Source organism: Phyllosticta capitalensis, assembly GCF_038381095.1.
Source record: "Phyllosticta capitalensis strain CBS 128856 chromosome Unknown BKA78scaffold_9, whole genome shotgun sequence".
NCBI lineage: Eukaryota > Fungi > Ascomycota > Dothideomycetes > Botryosphaeriales > Phyllostictaceae > Phyllosticta > Phyllosticta capitalensis.
Window position 1 is genome coordinate 1,776,194 of NW_027117447.1, and position 20,661 is coordinate 1,796,854.

The 20,661-nt window shown below is 56.1% G+C and overlaps 8 protein-coding genes across 8 annotated transcripts; 5 read left to right on the plus strand and 3 right to left on the minus strand.

The window, feature by feature from the left end:
• Positions 1–1,588: 1,588 nt before the first annotated feature.
• Positions 1,589–3,623, plus strand: BKA78DRAFT_298538 (permease for cytosine/purines, uracil, thiamine, allantoin-domain-containing protein; the record flags this gene model as incomplete). The annotated part of the gene is made up of 8 exons (XM_066886921.1): positions 1,589–1,718; positions 1,769–1,830; positions 1,881–1,905; positions 1,955–2,062; positions 2,110–2,965; positions 3,011–3,158; positions 3,204–3,352; positions 3,401–3,623. The coding sequence occupies 8 exons, from the start codon at positions 1,589–1,591 to the stop codon at positions 3,621–3,623; spliced, it is 1,701 nt and encodes a 566-aa protein (XP_066741507.1).
• Positions 3,624–4,060: 437 nt separating this feature from the next.
• On the minus strand, positions 4,061–5,125 carry BKA78DRAFT_322704 (uncharacterized protein). Its single transcript, XM_066889133.1, has one exon. It carries the CDS (start codon positions 5,054–5,056, stop codon positions 4,451–4,453), a length of 606 nt encoding a protein of 201 aa, XP_066741508.1. The 5' UTR covers positions 5,057–5,125; the 3' UTR covers positions 4,061–4,450.
• Positions 5,126–5,282: 157 nt separating this feature from the next.
• BKA78DRAFT_322705 (uncharacterized protein) lies at positions 5,283–6,208 on the plus strand. The gene is made up of 3 exons (XM_066889134.1): positions 5,283–5,592; positions 5,650–5,964; positions 6,020–6,208. Exons 1-2 carry the CDS (start codon positions 5,327–5,329, stop codon positions 5,798–5,800), a joined length of 417 nt encoding a protein of 138 aa, XP_066741509.1. The 5' UTR covers positions 5,283–5,326; the 3' UTR covers positions 5,801–5,964; positions 6,020–6,208.
• Positions 6,209–6,215: 7 nt separating this feature from the next.
• BKA78DRAFT_382359 (uncharacterized protein) lies at positions 6,216–6,788 on the minus strand (the record flags this gene model as incomplete). Its single annotated transcript, XM_066893030.1, has 2 exons — positions 6,360–6,788; positions 6,216–6,307 (listed from the first exon to the last, which is right to left on the minus strand). Coding segments are annotated over exons 1-2 (450 nt in total), but the record flags the coding sequence as incomplete, so codon positions are not given.
• Positions 6,789–7,920: 1,132 nt separating this feature from the next.
• BKA78DRAFT_192170 (uncharacterized protein) lies at positions 7,921–8,746 on the minus strand. The gene is made up of 2 exons (XM_066883603.1): positions 8,670–8,746; positions 7,921–8,621 (listed from the first exon to the last, which is right to left on the minus strand). The coding sequence occupies exon 2, from the start codon at positions 8,605–8,607 to the stop codon at positions 8,020–8,022; it is 588 nt and encodes a 195-aa protein (XP_066741511.1). The 5' UTR covers positions 8,608–8,621; positions 8,670–8,746; the 3' UTR covers positions 7,921–8,019.
• Positions 8,747–11,388: 2,642 nt separating this feature from the next.
• On the plus strand, positions 11,389–14,403 carry BKA78DRAFT_355715 (uncharacterized protein; the record flags this gene model as incomplete). Its single annotated transcript, XM_066891952.1, has 1 exon — positions 11,389–14,403. One exon carries the CDS (start codon positions 11,389–11,391, stop codon positions 14,401–14,403), a length of 3,015 nt encoding a protein of 1,004 aa, XP_066741512.1.
• Positions 14,404–16,738: 2,335 nt separating this feature from the next.
• BKA78DRAFT_375065 (uncharacterized protein) lies at positions 16,739–17,587 on the plus strand (the record flags this gene model as incomplete). Its single annotated transcript, XM_066892802.1, has 2 exons — positions 16,739–16,922; positions 16,970–17,587. The coding sequence occupies 2 exons, from the start codon at positions 16,739–16,741 to the stop codon at positions 17,239–17,241; spliced, it is 456 nt and encodes a 151-aa protein (XP_066741513.1). The 3' UTR covers positions 17,242–17,587.
• Positions 17,588–17,768: 181 nt separating this feature from the next.
• BKA78DRAFT_192192 (uncharacterized protein) lies at positions 17,769–20,625 on the plus strand. The gene is made up of 4 exons (XM_066883604.1): positions 17,769–18,134; positions 18,198–19,999; positions 20,049–20,269; positions 20,325–20,625. Exons 1-4 carry the CDS (start codon positions 18,047–18,049, stop codon positions 20,341–20,343), a joined length of 2,130 nt encoding a protein of 709 aa, XP_066741514.1. The 5' UTR covers positions 17,769–18,046; the 3' UTR covers positions 20,344–20,625.
• Positions 20,626–20,661: the final 36 nt, after the last annotated feature.

The following is a 20,661-nucleotide window of genomic DNA, read 5'->3' on the forward strand; positions in this document are numbered from 1 at the left end:
TCCCAACACAGACGCCGCGTCTCGCAATCACTCCTCATCTTTTCAACCGCACTTGTCAACCCCATAAATGCTCTTTGTCTACTTTTTTGGATGCGACAGAAGCCGTGGGCTTCGGCGTGTCGATGACGGACAAATGTCGCGGGGCTCGCTGCCGTCTCCGCAAACCCTGTGGCAACCCATCCCTGAATTACACGCCCGTTCACCGGCGCTTCAACTCGTGTCGTTGAGTCGGAACAAAGATAACCTGATGAGCGTCTCCGAAAAGTGGTTGCTTGCACTTGTCGTCGTTGATTTCGAAGAACAGCACACCATCACCGGGCAATGCCATGTGCGAAGGACGCATCAAAAGTCCATGTTCATGCCTGCTGTGGTACTTGACAAAAGGAAAGACAAGCAACGTTCTGGACCATTGATTCGCCTACCAGAAAAGTCGTCACAGAAGCAGAGAGTGGATTAACTTGCCACAGTCACCACCACGTCTATCAAGTCCTACTTCTCTTGTCTTCTACTTCCATCTTTTTGATGCAGCCGCGTCACGTCAACTTGAGGATACAAACGACCCTGGTCAAGTCCTTGTACAATCGCGGATGCCAGCTTTTGCAGCATAGACTTCTTTCCACTTTCGATGAACTGTGCAGCACACCACGATTGCAGTCATTTCAGTGTCATTGATCGAAAGTCTGGAGCGTACGGCGACGAGGTCCTCATAAGCAGAGGCAAAAGGTAGCCCAACAACAGCATACCGGAATCGCTGAAGGCTGGAGGTTGACTGAGTCTGCGTTGCACATTGAATACTGTCGTCTACCGTTCTGCGTGTCTCGCAGCGCGAAGAATTGCGCATTGCTGACTGAGGGTTGAGCTTGCAGCCGAGAAGGCGCACCCTTTTAAGCTTACCTGGAACTCCATCTGATTCGTCAACCATCCAACTCCATCCGACCCAACTCCGGTATCACCACAAATCGTCCACCTCTTCTCTCTGACACGGACCTTTCGGAGGGCTTAAAGCGCCATTTGACGACTGGAATATGTTTTCGATCGCAGGTCGGTCGAGCTTGTCCTTGTCGGAAACCCCGGTTGTAAAGGGCGCGGTAATTCAATCGAGGCGCGGGACTTGGTAGCTGATAGTGTCTCAGGAACGGGAGCAGGATTTCCTCAAGTCATCGAAACAAGCCGTCAGCCGAATCGTTCAGCGCAAAGGAGGCGCGTTGAGATTGAATCTTGTGTCGAAAAGGGCGACATTGGGACTTTATGGCCGCCGGCGAGGGTAAAACTCTGATATGGGAGCGGGACATATCTTGCGGCTAGTGGTTATCAACATCCCTACAGCGGAGAAACACACCAGGGTGCGCACTTCTGATGCGCTTCTCCAGCAAATCGGTTGTCGTTTTCTGGATTCCGCCCATGCGCCCTTGTCGCTCTTCACCAAAATGACAAGGCGGCTGATTGAATCGCAGGGAGTGGGCGGAACCAAGTTGCAGGGTACTGATAAGCTACCCAGGTCGATAAAAGCTCCCAGTCGACAACACAAAGATGCTGAGACTGCTTCTACGTGCTTGGCCCCGCAGATTTGACGAAATCATTTTTCAACATGGCGACAGTCCTGCGAAGGCGCGTCGACTCCGCGAAGGAAAATCTCAAAAGCAAGAAGAAGGTCTCAGGATGGGTGCTCCCCAAGGAGTCCACTTCCTTCGCGGATCCCGACAAATGGTCCAACAAAGGTAAAGCCATTCTTATTCAATTTGGAAGCCCTGCGTCTAATGCCTCCAAGACATGGACGTTACTCCTATCGAGCGGAGAACATGGACCTCTGTGACAATTTTGGGATTTTGGGTAAGTGGAAGCGATCAATTGCAACAATCGTCTACTGACCTGCTCTCAAGATTTCGGATGCCATGAACGCCCAAGGTATGCCGAGACACTGCTCAGATGAGCTTGGCTCGCTTATGCTGCTTAGGTTGGGAGGCTCCGTCATCGATCATTGCAACCGGCTTGACATACCGCGAGGCGATTTACTGCATCATCTTTGGATCCATGATTGACACAATTCCTCTGGTCCTGAACGGTGAGTTCCTCGAGGCAGTGGTGGTTTTTGCTGATCGAGTCTTCCAGGTGTAATCGGAGCCCATCTGCATGTTCCTTTCCCCATAATCGCCAAGTCCAGTTTCGGGTTCGTTTTTGCTCGCTTTGCGGTTGTGACTAGGATGACAACTGCATTGTTCTGGCACGCAATTCAGACATACACCGGGTCCACGGCCATGACGCAGTGCATCCGGGCCATCTGGCCCTCGTACATGACGGCGATTCCAAACACCATCCCCGAGAGCGTCGGAATCACGAGTCAGCAACTCCTCAGCCACTTCATCTTTTGGACCGTCCAACTGCCGTTTCTCCTGACACCTCCTCATAAACTGAAATGGTTCTTCGTCTTCAAGGCCGTTGTGGTGTTTGTCGTCTCCGTGGCTGTAGTAATTGCCATGTGCAAGAAGGCAGGCAGCACCGGCGATCTGTGGAATCAGCCTTACCAGGTTCACGGCTCGGACAGGTCTTGGGCCATTCTTTCCAGCGTCATGAGTATCGCGGGAGGTTGGGCTACGATGGCCACCAACGTGCCAGATTTTACGCGATACATGAAGAAAGGGCACGAACGCGGCGTCTACTGGCAAGCCCTCTGCCTTCCTGTCATCTCGGTACTCCTGGGGTTGTTTGGCATCATCTCGACCAGCGCATCAAAAGTGATTTACGGCTCCTACCTCTGGGACCCTATGGCTCTGGCAAACGAGTGGCATGGTCCCGGTGGCCGTTGCGGCGCCTTCTTTGTTGGCTTTTCGTGGGTCGTTGGTCAAATCGGAACCAACTTGTCTGCCAATGTCATTTCGTTTGCGAACGACGCCAGCTCGCTATTTCCAAAGTACATCAACATCAGAAGGGGCGTCCTGATTGCTACAATCACCGCTGGATGGATCATGTAAGCTCCCTTTCCAGACTTAGATTCGACGCTGACCTTCTGAAGGGTACCGTGGAAGATTGTTCACTCGGCGCAAAGCTTGCTCAACTTCATGACGGGCCTTGCCATCTTTCTCGCACCAATATCCGCCATCACGGCATGCGACTACTGGGTCGTCAAGCACAAGTGCATCGACGTCCCCTCTTTGTACAGAGTGAGTACAACCGGTTTGTGACCGACTGAAGCTCATAATTGTCAGCGTCGTGGCCGCTACCGCTACTGGAACGGCCTCAACTGGCGCGCTGCCGTCGCTTTCCTGGTCGCCGTCGTCCCCAACACGCCCGGTCTTGCAAAGGCAGTCAATCCGAGCGTCAAAATCAGCGCGGGCATCGAGCACATCTACGACATGTGAGTAATCTGGATCCGTCTTGCTAACCATCCACCTGACGACTGCAGGAACTATCTGTGGGGCTTTTGCTCAGCGTTTCTCTTGTACTGGGCCTTCTCCCACTTCTTCCCCGCCGAAGAGACGTTGATCAAGGCGTGCATCTACGACGACGTCGTCACCGTTGATGGCGTCGAGTACACCAACGACGGCGTCACGAAGCCCAATATTGAGAAATCCCCCGAGATTCTCGATGCGAAGAAGCAGCCCTACGCCGAGGTCGGCGCGGTCTAATGTTGCTGGTCACGGTAAGCGGAGGCTGTTGCGCCGCCTGAGAAGCTGTCGAGACGCATGATCTTGTGTTCATCCTGCTCTGACTGCCAGGTCAAGAGTCGGGTCAAGTGTTTCCCTTGCAATACCCGCACGTCGTAGTAACCTACAGAAATACAAAGTTGATTCCAAGTCCGACCACTCCGTATCGTGATGGCCGTCCTGGGACACGCGCTGGAGATGTACGAGTTTTTGATGGAGCAGCTTGGAGTTGATGGAAAACGAACAGGGATGCAGGGGTAGAAGCGGATGGCGCAATAAGAGGACTCGGTGAGTCCTTGTTCCTGCGATTGGGGCGCTTGACTGCTCTCTACTACATGCGCAGGAGCGACAGTGTTGGCGAGATGATTATTTCAAGAGTACTCTCAACTATTTCCAACAACGCGAATTTCGACACAAATGCCCCGTGAGAACCTCCACAGTACTCGACTGAAGAAAGTCAACCTAGGCTCAGCTTCATGTCGTCGCACACTCAGACGCAAGCGCTGAAATGCTCCTTGTGACTATCCATCAACAGAAAAATTATCTCCATGTTAGAGGTATCAAGCGCTTAAAGACCTCATGCCTCTACGCGTGCTGACATGGCGACAGACATTCTTCGATTGGCAATTTTCTTTGTCACCCACCATGCCCCTATTCCACTTCCAATCAGAAAAGGACTCGAAGTCTCGAATAATTGATGCCATACCCAGAACCAGGGAATCAGACTGGCAGAGGCCGGTGAATTTGAGACCCTTCCTTAGATTCCAACAATCTCGCCTTTGCGTAGCGATGCAGCTTTCAAAAGGCTGTCAAGGGATCGGTTCGCCCCGCATCAGACGACGCACCATAGGCGCAGTGTTCTCGGGGTGTTCCAACTGCTCTGAACCACTGCACCGAGTTTCCGCTTCATTGTCGAGAAGCAGGGCAACCAGAGGGCTAGTCTCTGGACCAACAAACGGGAAGAATTCGCGGTCTGCCTCGCTCAAAGGCCCAAGCTCTAGACTTTCAAGAGTCTGATCATTGCAATGTGCGAAATAGCCTTGATCGCGAATCTGTTGCGCCATGTTTGAAGCTCTTGCCAATTCGTCCACCGCTCGACTCAGGACGTCGATGTGCCTGTTTGCTGCAGCGGATAGACGGCTCACTGTAGCGGCTGCGCGAAGAGATATGATCGCTGCGGAAAGGTAGTAGCTAGCCGTCGCGTCGAGGAATCGGACGTTGCCTCGGAGAAGGAAGTCTTCGAAGATTCGTGCGATGCCAGCAATCCGTGGTTCCAACGACCTGTCGAGCTGCGGTGTTTCCAGTAAGGCCTGGTGGCGTAGCGTAACTCTCAGGGGAGACGTCCTGGTGGGCTGCTGAGGAGCTAAAAGCTGATGCGCTTGCTCTTTCTGAGTTTGCAGTGCTCCCAATGCCATCCCTCGAAGCCATTCCTCTTTGTCAAGCCCTTCATCTGGGAAATCCTGTCGAGAACGCTTTGTGCCGTGGATCTCTACATCTGTGCTTTCTTGAACGAACGTGTCAGTCATCTGAGAGTCTTGCGCAGCTCCAGGGGCATTTCCAGCAGAGGGCGAATGATTTTTGGGGAGGCTCATCATGTTGTTTGAGATTGCAAACGAGCGGACAGAGTCTCCCCCGCTACTTGCAGTGGTAGAATCTCGGTCGTTTGCGCGAGAATCTTGGTCTGGATGCCCTGGCGGCGTGGGGCTACGACGTGGAAGCATTCGCGGATGATGACTGGGTGCGGATTTGCGAGCGGCTCGTGGTCTGGTCGGTGGATGGTTGTTCTTGCGGTCTGGAGTGCTCTTGCGGGTAAGTCGTGGTTGTGTGTTGTTGCGCGAAAGTCGAACAGAAACATCATCCTCCGATCCCGAACCGGAGAGGTGACTCCCTGCTCCGGTCGCATTTTGCCTCTGTCTCTCCTCTTCTTTCTTCTTCTTTCTGACTCGTCGATCTACTCAAGAGGTTAGCAGCCAATCTCATGGTCTACGTTTTGGAGCGATCAACATACGTCCACACGCGTCGCAATACGTCTTTGGCCCGTTTGGACCTTTCCTCCACCTCTTTGGATTGCACTTTCCACAGTCAGCGCAAGCAATCTCACCAGAGCCTTTATGCTTCTTCATAGTCCTGGAGTCGTCTTTAGAGTCGGCCGTACGTAGTCCTTGCGTAGCGCTCAAGTGTTGTTTTCCTGGCGGGCGACTCAAGGTATTCGGTCTCAGAGACGAAGGACCATGCGCTTCTCGTGATGTCGGGGCCGCGCTTGAGTTCAAATCCTCCTCTTCTCTTATGCGCTTTTCCTTCTTCTTCATCCCCCACAATCGACCTACTCGGGTGATTAGCATTTGTTTTGGCGCGAGTAGATTGAAAACTTTGCATACATGCACAAGCATTGCACAACGTCTTCGGCCCCGTAGGACCTGCTCTCCAGCTAATCGATTCGCGCACTCCACATTCGAGGCAAGCAGACCCATCTGGATGTCTATTCTTTGGCATCTTTGGCAATTTCGTCGTCCTTGTTTCATCGCGTTTGTTGTTGCAGCTGCTGTGGCCGATTTCTTCCCGGCGATTGGGATCGCGGTTCGATGCGCGGGTATCTGTCGAATGGGTTTTTGAGCACGAGGACTCCCCATTTGAAAAATCCGCTTTCTTTCCCTTCAACCATCGCACTGTTCAAACTTCAGTTGGTTTCGTTGGGAGGTGATTGTGGATCTGACTTACTTCCGCAGCGATTGCACAGGGTGTTTGGCCCGCGGGGACCCTTCCTCCGCTGGCCTGGTTCAGTCGTACCACATTCAAAGCAGGCAAGCCCTTCTGGACGGAGCTTCTTGTTATTTGAGCTGCCCTGGCCGATTTGTTCCTGGCGATCCAGGATGTGCCCAGGAGGTTCCATGATTTGAGAAACTAATCGAAGAGAAGGATCGTCAGAGCCGCGATCTTTAGAACCGCTTGGGCTTAGTTTGTAAATGCTTTGCTCCTCGTTTACTTGTTGGCGCAGCGACTGCGGCGTTGAATAGCCGTCGAGGTCTAAAAGGTCCAACGATGACAGCGACGACTCATCATCAGAATTGGGCTCCATGGTGGATCGATACAGCTAGATTGACGCTTGCAAATGTGCCTATTTGCACTTACAGTAATGATATCGTCTTGAAATTCAGTAATGACAAAGGGGAGGGGAGGTTGAGAGGTTGAAGGTAAATATACTCTCCTGCAGTGGGCCGCTGGGTCGTTACACAAGCGACAAGGCATGGATACAAGCCAATCACATTGCCCAGAACCCACTGACCATCCAAGGAGCAACAAGGGTTTTTGACGATCAAACAGGGTTGACTCTTCAGTCCAGAGGGGGGAAGCACATATGCCATCATATTGTGGCTCTAACGCAAGTTTTCAGACCAAGTGTGTGTCGGGCCAGTCGAATGCTCCCTGTTGCTCTGCAAAGATGTTATTTTACTTTCAGTCTCCCTTACCATAACCGTCCGGCACTCGTACCATCATTCAGTCTCGGCGGATAGACTCGTAGCCGGTGATGCGCGCCTGTCTCTCGTCACGCTGCGGACGCGATAGCGACAGAATGGCCAGGTTGGACTCCCGTTGCGACCGCTCCATCTCGTGGAACACCTGGTTGGTCTCCCATTCTCGGCGGTCCATCTCCACGGCATCTTGCTCCATGCGCTCCATGCGGGCGCCCATATGGAGCATGACCTCGTTCTCATTGGGGACCTTCTGCTCCCTGAACCTGGAAACGGGATGGTCAGGTTGTTCTCCCGTTGTGACCTCCCCACATCTTGGAACGCTCGCTCGTACGCCCGGTCTCGCCGGCCATATCTGTTGTATGTAAAAGCAAAATTTCTCCAGTATGTCATTCCCCTCCTCTTTCTCGCCACGTCTGCTGTCTCCTCACTCTTCATTCATCTCCTCCTCGAACTTCTTGCGCAACAGGGTTCTCTTTGAGCCCCCCACATGGTACCTGCTTATATGCTCGAAAAGCTCTTCTTCGATCTTCTTCCTGAGCGCGCAAACGCGACACTGGTGGTGCCACGTTACCCATGTCGTAACTTGGCCTCTTGGCTTTATCAAGCGTCTGCTCGTACCTTGTCCGGGCCCTGTTACCGTAGTGTTGATTGGGGACCGGTAGCTTCTTCTTCTCGATGAACGCCTCGCAGAGTCTCTTGACCTCGGCATTCTGATCTTCCTGCTCCTCCTGCTTTTGCTTCTCCCTCTGCTGTTTCCATTGAGCCTTCCGATCCTTCTGCTGCTTTTTCTGCTGAGACTTACCACGTACTGGGCCCGTCAACAAGGCTGGATCCCAAGGTGGCGATGACGGCAAGATGGAGCGGAGGAAAGGGAAGATTGTTCAAGAGAAGACAGATTTGCCCATCTACCCGAAGCCTGTGGCAAAAAAGGCAAGGTGCCACATCTTGACCGTCGAACAGAGTAGACTCGTTAGTCTAGAGAGGGAAGAAACGCTCGTGCAGTCACATTTTGGCACTACGGCAAGTGTTTGGGTACCAGGCGTTTCCGGCTGGTCGAATGCTCCCTGTTGCCCTGCGACGACACTTGGTGCTTCTGGCCCTCCGGTAGATGCCAAGTCCATGATGTTCGACTGCTCGACTGCTCCCTGGGTGCACGCAACGACACTTGGTGTTCCAGTGCTGTCTTGCAATAGTATTTCTAGATTCTCCGGGAGACGATTGTTGCTTGGTCCTCGGCGGGGCTCTCGTTGCCGCCGTCCTGGATCAGTCACTCTCGGTGGAGAGCATTGTGCACCCCAGGTACTGTTTGCAATTCCGGCATAGACTGTGAAATACCGGTCGGGGCAGCGGGAATCGACATGTCGACGGCACATTGGCCGCAAGTCGAGAAGAACGATCGGAGAATCTGCATTTTGCTGCATGGCGGCAAGAAGATGCAATGTAAGGCAACGATCTTTGGGCAGGATTGTTGTAAAGTCCATTGGCTGGTCCATCTTGCGACAGGTGCCTGAAAATATTAGCAAAACATCAAAAGAAGAAGTCGGAATTCTCTCACCGAGGACGACGCAAATGCTCTGCTCCCGCTATTTTTCGAAGACATCAAGCATTCTCCACACCCACTCTGTTTCCTTGGGAATCGATAGCAGCAGGTCGTCGAGGGACGCGCCCTCGAGGTGCTGTCGCAGAACAATCATCACGGAGCGAGGGTCCGGCGCGTCATCTCTTATTCTGGAGGTCGCTTCGAAAGCAGTGTTAGTCGTTCATCTTTTGTGTGTCGGGATGAGAGCGCCGCCAAGCGGCGAAGAGGTGAAATGTACAGCCACGACTGCTCCCTGCATGTCTTCACCAAGTTAGAGCGCATGCGTATGAATGCTCCCCATGACTCTGCCGCTGACTTGGGCGCTGGAAACCATGGTGTTTTGGTGAGCTTGGAGCTGGGTGTTGCGTGCCCGAAACTTGGTGCAAGCGAAACCACAAGGCAGGAAGAGACTGCGCAGCTGGTGCGCTGAAGAGGTAGGCAGTGAGATTGTTCAACGAGACGATATGGATGACGAGACAGAGACAAAGAAGGGAAGGAAGCGGGCATGGTGCGACTGCTCAAGGCGACTCAGAATCTTGGGATGGCTTGCTGGATGCTTCCACGAAGACGTGGGTGCAGGTCGTGGACGCAAAGAGCACCGGGGCCACTTGCCGACTCACGACCGGGCCGAACCGCCTGGACTTCGGCCGGCTTCGACTTCGGCCCGGGCTTAGCACGGCTCGCTTTAGAAAGAATTCGCGATCTTTCACATAGAGGCTGGGTCTGCTGCTTCCCAAGTGCGGGCAAAGGGTGAGCGAGCTCAACTGCAAACGGCTCAAAATACAGGACATCACGGTCAAGTCAAATTGGAAATTCTCTTGCCATGGCCAAAAGCCGTCGTCATTCTACGAGGCCAATAGGTCCTGCCTAATATGAAACGCGAAAAGAAAATGTCTTGACTCAGCTTATGGATGCTGTTACAATGAAAGATTACTGCTTCCGCACTGCAGCCGGGCCAGGCGAAATGCCAGAGACGAGCACTGTTGGGAGTTGATGCCGTGCAAATGTAGCCGGTGATGGTCGAGGTGCTCGTGGAAGGGACGACCTGCTATTGTTGACTGGCCTCATTCCCGTCGGGCCGCACCGCCGGAAGGTCGGCCCGGCCGGATCCTCATCGGGATTCGAAAGTCTCGGTTAACGCACAGACCATGTCGCTGTCTACTTAAGCCTCTCCTCTCTCCCGCACCCTCTGTCCCTTTTCATCAGCGGACGTGCTTCACAGAATTATTTCTAAAGTACACGCCTTTCTTCTGAGCTCCTTACAAGAGCCACAGAATCTCCAACCTGGCTGATGACTGAAAATCCCCGGCGCCCAAGAGTGATGGCATTACCTGCGGCTTTGGCTGCGGTGGGAATGATCTCAACTCTTGCGGTTCTTTGGCTTCGGCCTTCCCACGAGAGTGGGCGCTGGTGGACGTCTGACAGGCTTTTGAGCCTCTTTTCTTTTGATAGCAATGAAAATCCTTCTCTTGAAATCTCTGCGTGCCCTGCCTGCTTGCTTGACGTGCCTTGCCAACTGCCCGCCAGCCTGCCTACAACTGCTGCTGGGGCCTGCGACCTCTGCTTTCAAAGCCCAGGTGAGTACATGTAGGAGAGCTCCAGTACTCAGCTAGCTACTCCATCATTGTCCACAGCCTACTCGAGTCCCTCGGTCTTCGATCAACCGCCTCAAGGTGTGTGCCAACCTCTCATGCCGACGCCGCTAACGTGCATCGCAGGCCAGCAACAAACCGAGGCGCATGGCCAATTCGAGTCGGCAGCATCAACTTGGATTCCCTTTTCACTCGGAGGCAAGCCGAATGTAAATACTACGCGAGAAGAGGCTGCCCACCCAGCATTCAGGCAGATCCGGGGACATTTCAAAACATGAATGCGTCTCTGCTTGCCGTCGCATTCGGCCAAGTGCGAAACCTGCCCGCAGCACCGTTTGAGACGTCGTACCCGCGGACCGTCAAGGCGACGCGCGCCGCCAGGAACAAGCGATCAAAAACTACAAGTCGACGCCGGACATTTGCTTCCTCTTCGCTACGATGCTCGACGGAGCTACAATGTCGTACCGCTACGACCGGCGCAATGACGTGGAGTACAATGTTGGAAACGCGCTTGGCGAGGCTGTTTGCTGCCCCGCCGTGATGCTTCACAATAGTCGATACCTCGAGGCAATGCGCTTTGCAAATATTTGCTTGCTCTGGCTACAGCTCCCGTTTCGCTCTCTGGTCCTGCCAATTTGTCTTTTTTCTACCATTGGTTCTGAGCAGCGTCTCTTTCGACTCTCCCGACAAAATGCGGGACGGCGCGCCAGTCAGAGCGTCGCTGGCCGTGGCAGACATGAGGCAGACGGAGCTGGCCCGAGGGATGATCCGCCCGAGTTGTGAAAGCGGTGCACAAGTCAGGAACGCGACATGATTGGTACGTGTTCGGCGGCTGGGGCGTGGCTTGGGAGCACCACAGCCTCCGAGCATCCGGAGCATGTGAGTGCAGCTCGACTTGGGGCCGCGCTAGGCAACAATTCGTGCCTGGCCCATATCAGCGAGACTGCGCCAGCGTTGGAGAAGCCCCGGACCATTGACACAGCCAGACGTGCGCCAGCCCGCCCACCATGTCCACCTCTCCCACCTAAATCCCACGTCACTGCTTCTGAGCACTCCACTGTTCATTTCCTGTCGGAACCACCTGGCAAGAGACGACGACGACAATGAATGCCTACTACCAACCTCAACCGCTCCGTCTACCGCACCGCTCCATCCGCTCCACCCGGGCTGCCTCTCTCGCCAGCTCTCTAGCCTACCAAGAATCCTCAATACCAGACGTCGACTCGGACACTTCCGACGTCGAGACGGAAATTGGAAGAGACGCAATACACACGCCGCTCACGAGTCCCGGGGGCCCGCGATTCGAGGACCTCCCGCCGAGCTACGAACAAGTTCAGGTCGAGGCGATTGTGAACCGTCATGGCGACCTGGGCCGCGAGGAAGAGCCGCCCCCACCACCATTCGAAGATCTTTCCGTCAATCGTCTCACGCTGAACCGCCTCAGCATCCACAACAGCCTGCAGCGAGATGAAGGCACCCGCACACCGCGGCCAAGATCGCGGCCCCAATCATATTCATACCCTAGCGACGACGACGCACCGCCGCCTTTCGAGATCCAGCAGTCGGCCGAGGAAGACATTCTCGAGCGCGCGCTGCGCTTCACGCACCCGCTGCACAACACGAGCAATCTCGACTCACTCCCCGCGACCAAGCTGCCCCGCCCAATCGCAATACCGCAGTTCCAATCGCATGTAGAGCGGGGTACCCTCGCCTTTTTCCCTTCATACGCACCGACGCTCGAGGCGTTTGGCATCCGGCCGGCGCTATTTCTAGCCTTTTTGAAGGGGTTGACGACGGTGTTTTCGTCGCTGCACTGGCCCGACTATGACGAGGACGCCACCTGGCATCTGATGGAGACGTACATTGCCCGCGCCAATGCCGTCTTTTTTGCACCGCGCGGCCTCATGGTGCGGATCGTCGACATGGAGGGCCTACTCAGCGCGCTGCGCATCAGCGAGAGCCGTGTCGGCTTACGCAATGCCTTGCTGCGTGACGTCCTAAGGCCCGGGGCGTCCGAGGGCGAGCGCGTAGAGATGCTGGATCCGTGGGTAGAGCCGTTGATATGGGAGGGTTTGCCCACTGATCCTCTGCCTGACCTCCCGCCTGAAGCTGCCGCGCAATACGCCGACGAAAAGGCAGAAGCACGGCAATGGGCAGCGCTGATTGAAGAAGAGGAAGAGGAAGAAGCAGCGGCAGCAGCAGCTGCCGCCGCACAAAACACCGTAGACGAACGGCAAGAAACCGCTTCCCTCGCGCCCAGCACATCCTCCTCGTCCTCGAGACGCTCCATCAACACGCCGTCATCCTCGTCCGTCAGTCTCTCCAAATCGCTTCCACCCGTTCCACCCAGTCTCCCCATCCGCGCCATGCCTCGCGCTCTCACCCACCGCCCGCTACCTCCCCTCCCCGGCGCCCTGGGTAGTCTGCCTCTGGCAGTCCAACGCGCCGCCACCTACGCTGTGCGCGCTCAGGCCTCTCGCAACCGCTTCTGTCCTGGTCCCTTTCCGCGGCCCGGTCCGTTTCCCTGCGTGCCATTTCCCACCGCCGGCCCGCTTCCGCCACTTGTTCCCTCGCTGCACCGCAGCAACAGCAGCATCCACAAGTCGCGCGGGATCAGCAGCAGTGGTAGCGGCAGTCCAGCCGGAGTGCCTGGAGCGCCGTATCCCAGTCCAATTCAGCCGCCGTGGGCACAGAGCTGGACGCAGTGGGGCGCCGACTACGGCAAGAAGTGGGAGGATTGGGGTCAGCAGTTTAGCAAGCGCTGTGAAGAGTACGCGAGTGATTTTGGCAAGAGAGCGGCTGCGTGGAACAGAGAGTTGCAGGAGAAGAGGCGGCTAGGGAACATGGGGCTGGGTGCTGGATTGGGGTACGGCAACGGCGGAGGATATGAGAAGTGGCAGAAGAAGGGCGGGTATGAGAGGTGGACAAAGGGGAACGAGGAGAAGGAAAAGGGGCCCGGTGCTGGAGATGTCTCTGCAGAGACGGCAAAAGTCGGAGCCATGGGCGGTCGAGCCCGCGTTCAAAGCCTCAACCTCAGCCTGCACAACCCCAACATCCGCGCCAGCCATAACCCATACACGCCGGGGCATCGACGCGGCGCGGCGAGCGAGTCTGGATGGGGTGCTGCTCGGGGTGGTGGTCGTGGCATGCCGCTTCGCTCGGCCTCCGTCAACGACATGCACCAAGACGACGCCGTCGGCCGCGGTTTGCAGACGCCAAACACGGGCACGCTGCCGCCCGACGAGTACGGCTGGTACACGCCGACGAGTCTGCGGACACCGACGAGTCTGCGCACGCCAACCACCAACCCCAACGACGCCAGCAGCAGCATCTACGACGACCACTCCTCCTCCTCCTCCTGCTCCTCCACCTACCAATCCGACTCCGACGCGGACGACGCGGACGACGCCGCCAGCAGCGCGGGCAGCTCCGACGCCGAATTCGCAACGCAAGCGGCGCTCGACTCGATCGAAGTGGCGTTCCTACGACGCATGAAGGCCATCGAGGACGCGGCCACCGACGCGCTGCGCAAGGGCAAGCGCCGCCGCGACAGCATCGAAAAGGAGCGGGTCAAAGCCGTCGTCGCGGCCGAGTCGCACCGCGCGGCCGCTGAGGCGCGCAGGCGTGAGGACCACCGCCATCAGCATCATCACAATAACAGCCATCACCGCTGCGGCCGCCGGCGGAAACAGAATCGCCAGAACAATAAGACTCAGACTCAGTCTCATCCCTCCCCCGACTTGACAAACGCACACCCCATGCGGCAGCTCAAAGCCGAGTGGCGCCACAGCCGCGCCGCCAACCGCGCCGCGCGGCGCGAGATCAAAAACCTCCCCCGCGAGCAGCGGCGCGCGCTGCGCGCCGAGCAGCGCGCCGCCTGGCGCGTCGAGAAGGACAAGCTCAAGGCCGAGTGGCGCGAGGCGAGGCGGCTGTGGCGGGAGGGGCGCAGGGAGGAGAGGAGGGAGCGGTGGGCTGCGAAGGGAGGAGCTGGCAAGACTGGTGGAGGGGGAGGAGGAGACTCGTTTTGGGGCCCGCCGCGAGACGCCGACAATGACGACATGTACGGTGGTGTGCATCTCGAGGGCCTGCTGTGGGTTGTGCTGGAGAATCTGGAATAGTGCTCCATGGAGAATGTGGAGGGAGCGGGCGGCGGCGGTGCTTGCTGGTTGACACGATTGACGACGGGATGAATGATATGATGGAATGAATGGATGAATAATTGAAGCTGCAACTGTACATGTATACAGTAAGACGGTAGCGCAGTGCCGAGTGAGTGTAGAGTACAAAAGTCTCGCAGTGCATGCATGCTGCCAACATGAAGTCTTCTCAACCTACCTAGCCACCTTCTCGCTCCCCCGACACATACACACGTAGTAGCTTCCATTCCTTCTAGTCAAGAACAACAGAGTCCCGACATCAAAACCCCATCAGCTCCTCAAGACAGACAGGTGGGTGGGCGGCCTGCATGTCGTGATGCTTTCCATCTCTTCGTCCTTCCCTTGCCCGCTGTCTTTTGTTCATTCCAGAATGCAGACAGAATATGATATACGTCTTTTTCAAATGCAAAAACTTCCATCCCACCCCTTTTCACTTTTCATCTTGTTTGGTGCCTGGCCTTTTGAATGACAAATGAAAGCTCCCCCCACTGACGTCGATCCGCATCGTCAACTACTACCTCATCTAGTAGTGTGCGTGGTAGGTAGGTAGTCCTTCGGCCGCAATTGCAATGCAATGGCTATGCGACTCGGGAGAATTTTCCCGACTGTCACCGCCTGCTGCGCGTGCCACAAAAGTCAACGCGTCTGGTGTCTTGGTCAGATTCCAGAACTGCGAGGCCTCGTGGCAAACCCGAACGCCAACGGACCAACCAATGAGCGAGCAAAAGCGAAGACCAACGGACGGGAGAGATGGGTGCAGTGTGAGATGTGATCCGAGAAGGGAAGGGACAACTAGCGCCTCCTCGGTGGACAGCATCATCCGTCGTTGCCCTTGGCAATCCGCGCGTCTCCGTCATCAGGTCCAAACACGTAGGTGCTAGTACCTTGGTCCGCGAGACGACGAGTGATGAGTGTGCTCAAGCGCCCGAAGCTTCAAAAAAACACAAAGACAGGGTTCTGTGTTCCGTTGATGGGGACGTGGTTTACTCGCTTTACAGGGAGCTTGCAACTAGCGCTCATGTCTGATTGTGCGAGGAGCGACGACGTGGACGACTCGAGGCTGGCTGAGCTCAAGTTTTGGGTTTCTTGCGTCGTCTACTGGGGAGACTGGGGCGCCGTCGTCGTCGACATGGCATGGCATGGCATGACTTGCGTGGCTAGGTCATGTCTACCGTATCTTGTCTTCCAGTCTCCGCGTGGCAACCGCGACATTGCCTAGGACGAAGCAAGGAGAACGAAGCTTGGGGCGGCCGCGGGATCAGATCAGATCGGATCAGCAGAGAGGAAAACAGAAAGAATACAACCCAACGCAGCCAAGACAGACAGACGGAAAACGCCATTATCGACGCAAAAAGAGTCAAGACACAAGACGGTCAGTCGCGGCGCAATAATAGCTGCCGGCCTTGCAGTCGGAGGCAACTGGATCGACTGCATCGTCGACTTGCCTGTTGCGGTTAGTGCCGGTCGCCTTGGCCCCAATGTAGTGGGTGGGTGGGTGGCGAGTGTTTCTTGACGACGGGAGGGAGTGAATAATCGCGGGAGGACCTGGCGGTCGTTGGGACTGTTCATGTTGTCTTTTGACAGTTGGTGATGGGATAGACTCCGTTGGGGACGCACGTTGCGTACTGATGGTGCAGGATCGAGGGGATTGGTGCGTCTGGGTTTCTTGTCGTCAGCTCAGCCTCCAGGACCATCCGTCTCCATTTTTGCAATCGTTGTTTTTGCAAACAAGGCGATGCGTGCTTTGTTTTCCGCGAGGTCACATCAATAAGATCCCAATATTTCCATTCTTTTCCTTCCTAATCGGTGGCTGAATGAGGTTTCCAGTACGCGCATGATGCAAGTGGATGCGGAGAAAGCTCCCCTTGGAGCATCAGCCCCCTGAGCGAGACCAATTGCACCTGTTGTTTTGGGCAGCACAAAAGGGATTGAGGCTGGGAGTCGTTGGGCTGGTCGCGGAGACGCAGCTGCATGGGGTCGTGGAAGCTCCGCGGGCCGGTCTTTCTGGCGGCTCTGAGTGGAAGGGTTCGAGATTATTCGCCCTCACGCCTCAGCCCAATGGATCGTGACGTCTCTCGTGTCGTGGGCGATGATGAAAGTGCCGCTGGCGGCGAGGAATGGACGAGATATCAGAACGCTGTGACGTAGACGACGAAGATGGCAGAGGAGAGGGCGAGCAAGTATAAGAAGTGGGCAAAGACGGCGAGGTGAGATGCATCATCCAGCAGACAGACTTGTCAACATCTTTGGAATACTCTTCTCGACCGACCAACCAATTATCCGCAGCTCTTTCACCATGAAGACTTCGTTCTTGTCCCTCTTTGCCTTTGCCGGCATCTTTGCCTGCGCGCTCGCCGCCCCGACTCGTGATCCCGGAGCGGCTGTCAAAGTCGCCGTCGAGGAGCGCGATGTGAACATTGGACTGTTCAGCATCATCAACACGGGATACGTCAACATTCAAAAGACGAATGCCGTCATCAGTGAGTTTCGCAACTTCTTATCCAACCGCGGCGGTTGACATTTGCAGATTCGACCGTGGCCGACGTCAAGGCCAACAAGATTGAAAAGTCGGTCGCCGTCGACAAGATCAAAAACGAGTTGATGCCGAGCATGGTGGCCTGCATCAACAACATGACGGCCGAGGCCAGGAAGGAGGCGGCCGTCGGTTCCATGTCGTCGGGCGCGCTGGCGAACGTGGTTGGCATTGTTCAGCTGCTCCTTTTCGAAATCCACGGGACCCTGTCGCAGGTTGCGAGCATTCTCGATCTCAGTAAGAATTGGTGGACCTGGCGGTTATGACTCCTGCTGATGCTGGACAGACTCGCTCGGCAACGTCGTGTCGCTGCTTGCTGCGGCCATTAGCACGCTGCTGAATTCGCTCATTGCTCTGGTCGCTGGGCTGTTGAATGCGCTTAGCGGTGTCCTCAATGGTGTTTTGGTGTCGCTGAATGGGCTGCTTGGGAACCTCCTTGGGAACCTCCTTGGTGGCCTGGGGCTGGGGGCCTCCTCCAGGGAATGTAAAGTGAAGTGGTGTTTTTTTTTTTTTTGACCGGGTGGGGCGGATCCCTGTGGCCAAGAACGTGCAGGGCAATGGTTGTGGTGATCGAATGACGCGACGATGCGGGCGGATTGATGTGCATCTTTCGGGTGCGGAGAGCGGAGGAGAGGTCTGGTGTTTCTATTCTCTGCAACACCACGAATTTATCCTGAATAATTAATCCCATGTTGTGCCCTGGCCTGGTGCCCAGAGCGGACCTGGGCCAAGCACTGTCGACGCCCCGTGTGCAGCTCACCTGCGACATGCATTCCCGCTGCTGCTCCGCCTCGGGCCCTCTGCCCTCTGCCCAATCCCCAATCTCAACTCTCAACTCTATCATCCTTCTCCTGCGCTATCCCGCCCAACCACAACCCCAGCCTCGCCTCGCCTCGTTGCTTGTCCTTCGTTCGTTTGCTCGCTCGCTACTCTTTTCTTCGTACACGACTCTCGTTCATCCCATGCGCCCATCCGCCGTCGTCCTGTAGCCACATCTCCGCCTCCGCATCCTCCCGCCGTCAACTCCTCTGACAACATCCTCTCTCACCCTCGAAACCGCCGTCTTGCTCCATGACCATGCACGCAGACGTCCGGTTCCCCCGCCTGCTGGCTCTCCTCGCCGCCTTTGCCAGCCTCGCCCAAGCCTTTTACATCCCAGGTGCGCCCACCTCACCCGTGTAACCAACCCCACGCCGCGCAAGCTTCCACTAACCCCCGCCAGGCTGGTCCATCAAGAGTTACAGCGACGGCGAGGCCATACCGCTCTTTGTCAACAAGGTCTACTCGGACAACACCCAGCTCCAGTATGCCTACTCCGAACTGCCCTTTACCTGCCCTCCGACCGGCCGCCGCTCCGCTGGCTCCCACGGCGGCGCCACCCTCTCCCTGAACCTGGGCGAAGTCCTCCGCGGCGACCGCATAGTGCTCTCCGACTACGAGCTCGTCATGGGCGTGGACGAAGAAGTCCGGTACCTCTGCAGCAAAAAGGTCGACAAACACGGGCTTGAAAAGGCCAGGGAAATCGTCAAGGATGGCTACGTTGCAGAGTGGATCGTGGACAATCTCCCCGGCGCGACCAGCTTCGTCACCACCGACAAGTCGCGCAAGTACTATGCGGCGGGGTTCAAAATGGGCTACGAAGACTTTGACCGCGCCACGGGCAAGCCGCGCTACTTTATAAACAATCACGTCACTCTGGTCATCCGCTACCGCCCTGCGCCCGGCAAGGACGGCGAGCGCGGCAAAAAGGTCATTGTCGGATTCGAAGTCTACACCAAGAGCGTCGAAGCCGCCAACCGGGATAAGAATGGCATACCCAAGAACCTCCACGCTGTGGAAAATGGCCTCGAGCTGCGCATATCGCCCAACAAGACGGAGCTGCAGACACGCTACGCCGACTCGTCGTACGTCCCGGAGGAAGAGGAGATTGACGACAATGCGACCTTGACAATCCCCTACACTTACTCGGTCTACTTCCGCGAGGACGACAAGCTTGAATGGCAAAACCGCTGGGACATGTACTTTGTCAATCAGGAAGACAGCTCCAAGATTCACTGGATCGCCATCATCAACTCGATCCTCATCTCGGCTGTTTTGACTGGCGTTGTTGCCGTCATTTTCGCCAGGACGATACGCAGTGACCTCAAGGGCCGCAAGGACGACTTGGAAAAGCCCATGCTCAGACGCACGCGGAGTCCCAAGGGCAAGAAGTTGCCCGAAAAGAACGGTCTCTTGGAGCAAGTGGACGACGCGGATGATGCCGACATATCTGACGACGACGAGCCCATGGAGGATGTGACGGGTTGGAAGCTTGTCCATGGCGACGTCTTTCGTCCTCCGCCGTACGGTGGTCTCTTGGCTCCCTTGGTCGGGTCCGGCTCTCAGCTCGTCTTCATGGCTGCTGGTTTGCTCATCCTGAGCGCCGTCGGAGTCCTGAACCCCAGCTTCCGCGGCGGCTTCCTCAGCGTTGGCATCGGGCTCTTCATCTTTGCCGGCATCTTTTCTGGCTACTTTTCGGCGCGCATATACAAGACATTTGGCGGGCAGCGCTGGAAGAAGAATGTCATCATCACCGGCACGCTCATCCCCGGCCTCCTCTTTGTCACTGTCTTCATCCTCAACCTGTTTGTCTGGGCACAGTCCTCGAGCACCGCAATCCCCTTTGGCACGCTCATCGCCCTCCTCGCCCTCTGGCTGCTGATTCAGCTCCCGCTAGTGTATGCGGGTAGCTGGTACGGCTTCGAGCGCGTCGGAGCATGGACCCACCCTGTCAAGACCAACGCCATTCCGCGCCAGATCCCGCCGCAGCCTTTTTACAGCCGCAGCGTGCAGGCAATCCTGGCGGCAGGCTTTCTTCCGTTTGCCGTCATCTTCATCGAGCTGCTGTTCATCTTCAAGAGCCTGTGGCAAGACAAGAGCGGGTACTACTACGTCTACGGCTTTTTGGCAGCTGTCTGCTTGATTCTTTTCGTCACCGTGGTTGAAATCACCATTGTCGCCACGTACACACAACTTTGCAATGAGGTAGGCGCTCTCCCAAACTTGGCTCCGCTTTGCTGACTTGAAAAACTAGAACTACCACTGGTGGTGGAATTCCTTCTTCGTCGGCGGCGCGTCGGCCCTCTGGGTCTTTCTCGCCTGCGTCTGGTTCTACGTCGTGCGTCTGCATATCACGGGCTTCGTGTCGAGCATGCTCTTTTTTGCATACAGCTTCCTGGCGTGCCTGGTCTACGGCCTGCTGACGGGCTCCATTGGCTTCCTCGCCGCCTACATGTTTGTGCGGAGAATATACGGGTGAGACCCTTTCATCTGGAGTGTATGTTAAGAAACTTGCTGACGTTGGTGACAGTGCCATCAAGGCTGATTAAGCGCATTTGCTGGCTGGCTACACTTGGGAGCTGGCTGGCTGGCCTGACCTATTGTTTTTAATCTTCTAGTCCGAGTGGCATATTTCCGTTGCCTTTTTCCTTCTTCTTTCTCATCAGATTGGCTCGGAGGCGACGACCGGGCTCGGCTGCGATCTTTTACTCTGTCGGTCCGCTCATGATCACCCCGGAGTGGCATGCCACCCATCCATCCATCTGCCACGCGACACCCAACCTCAGGAGTATTCGACTGCATGGCCGCCTGCTCATCCGCTCACCTGCCTGCCTGCCCGCCAACCCGTCCGTCTCATTGCATGGATA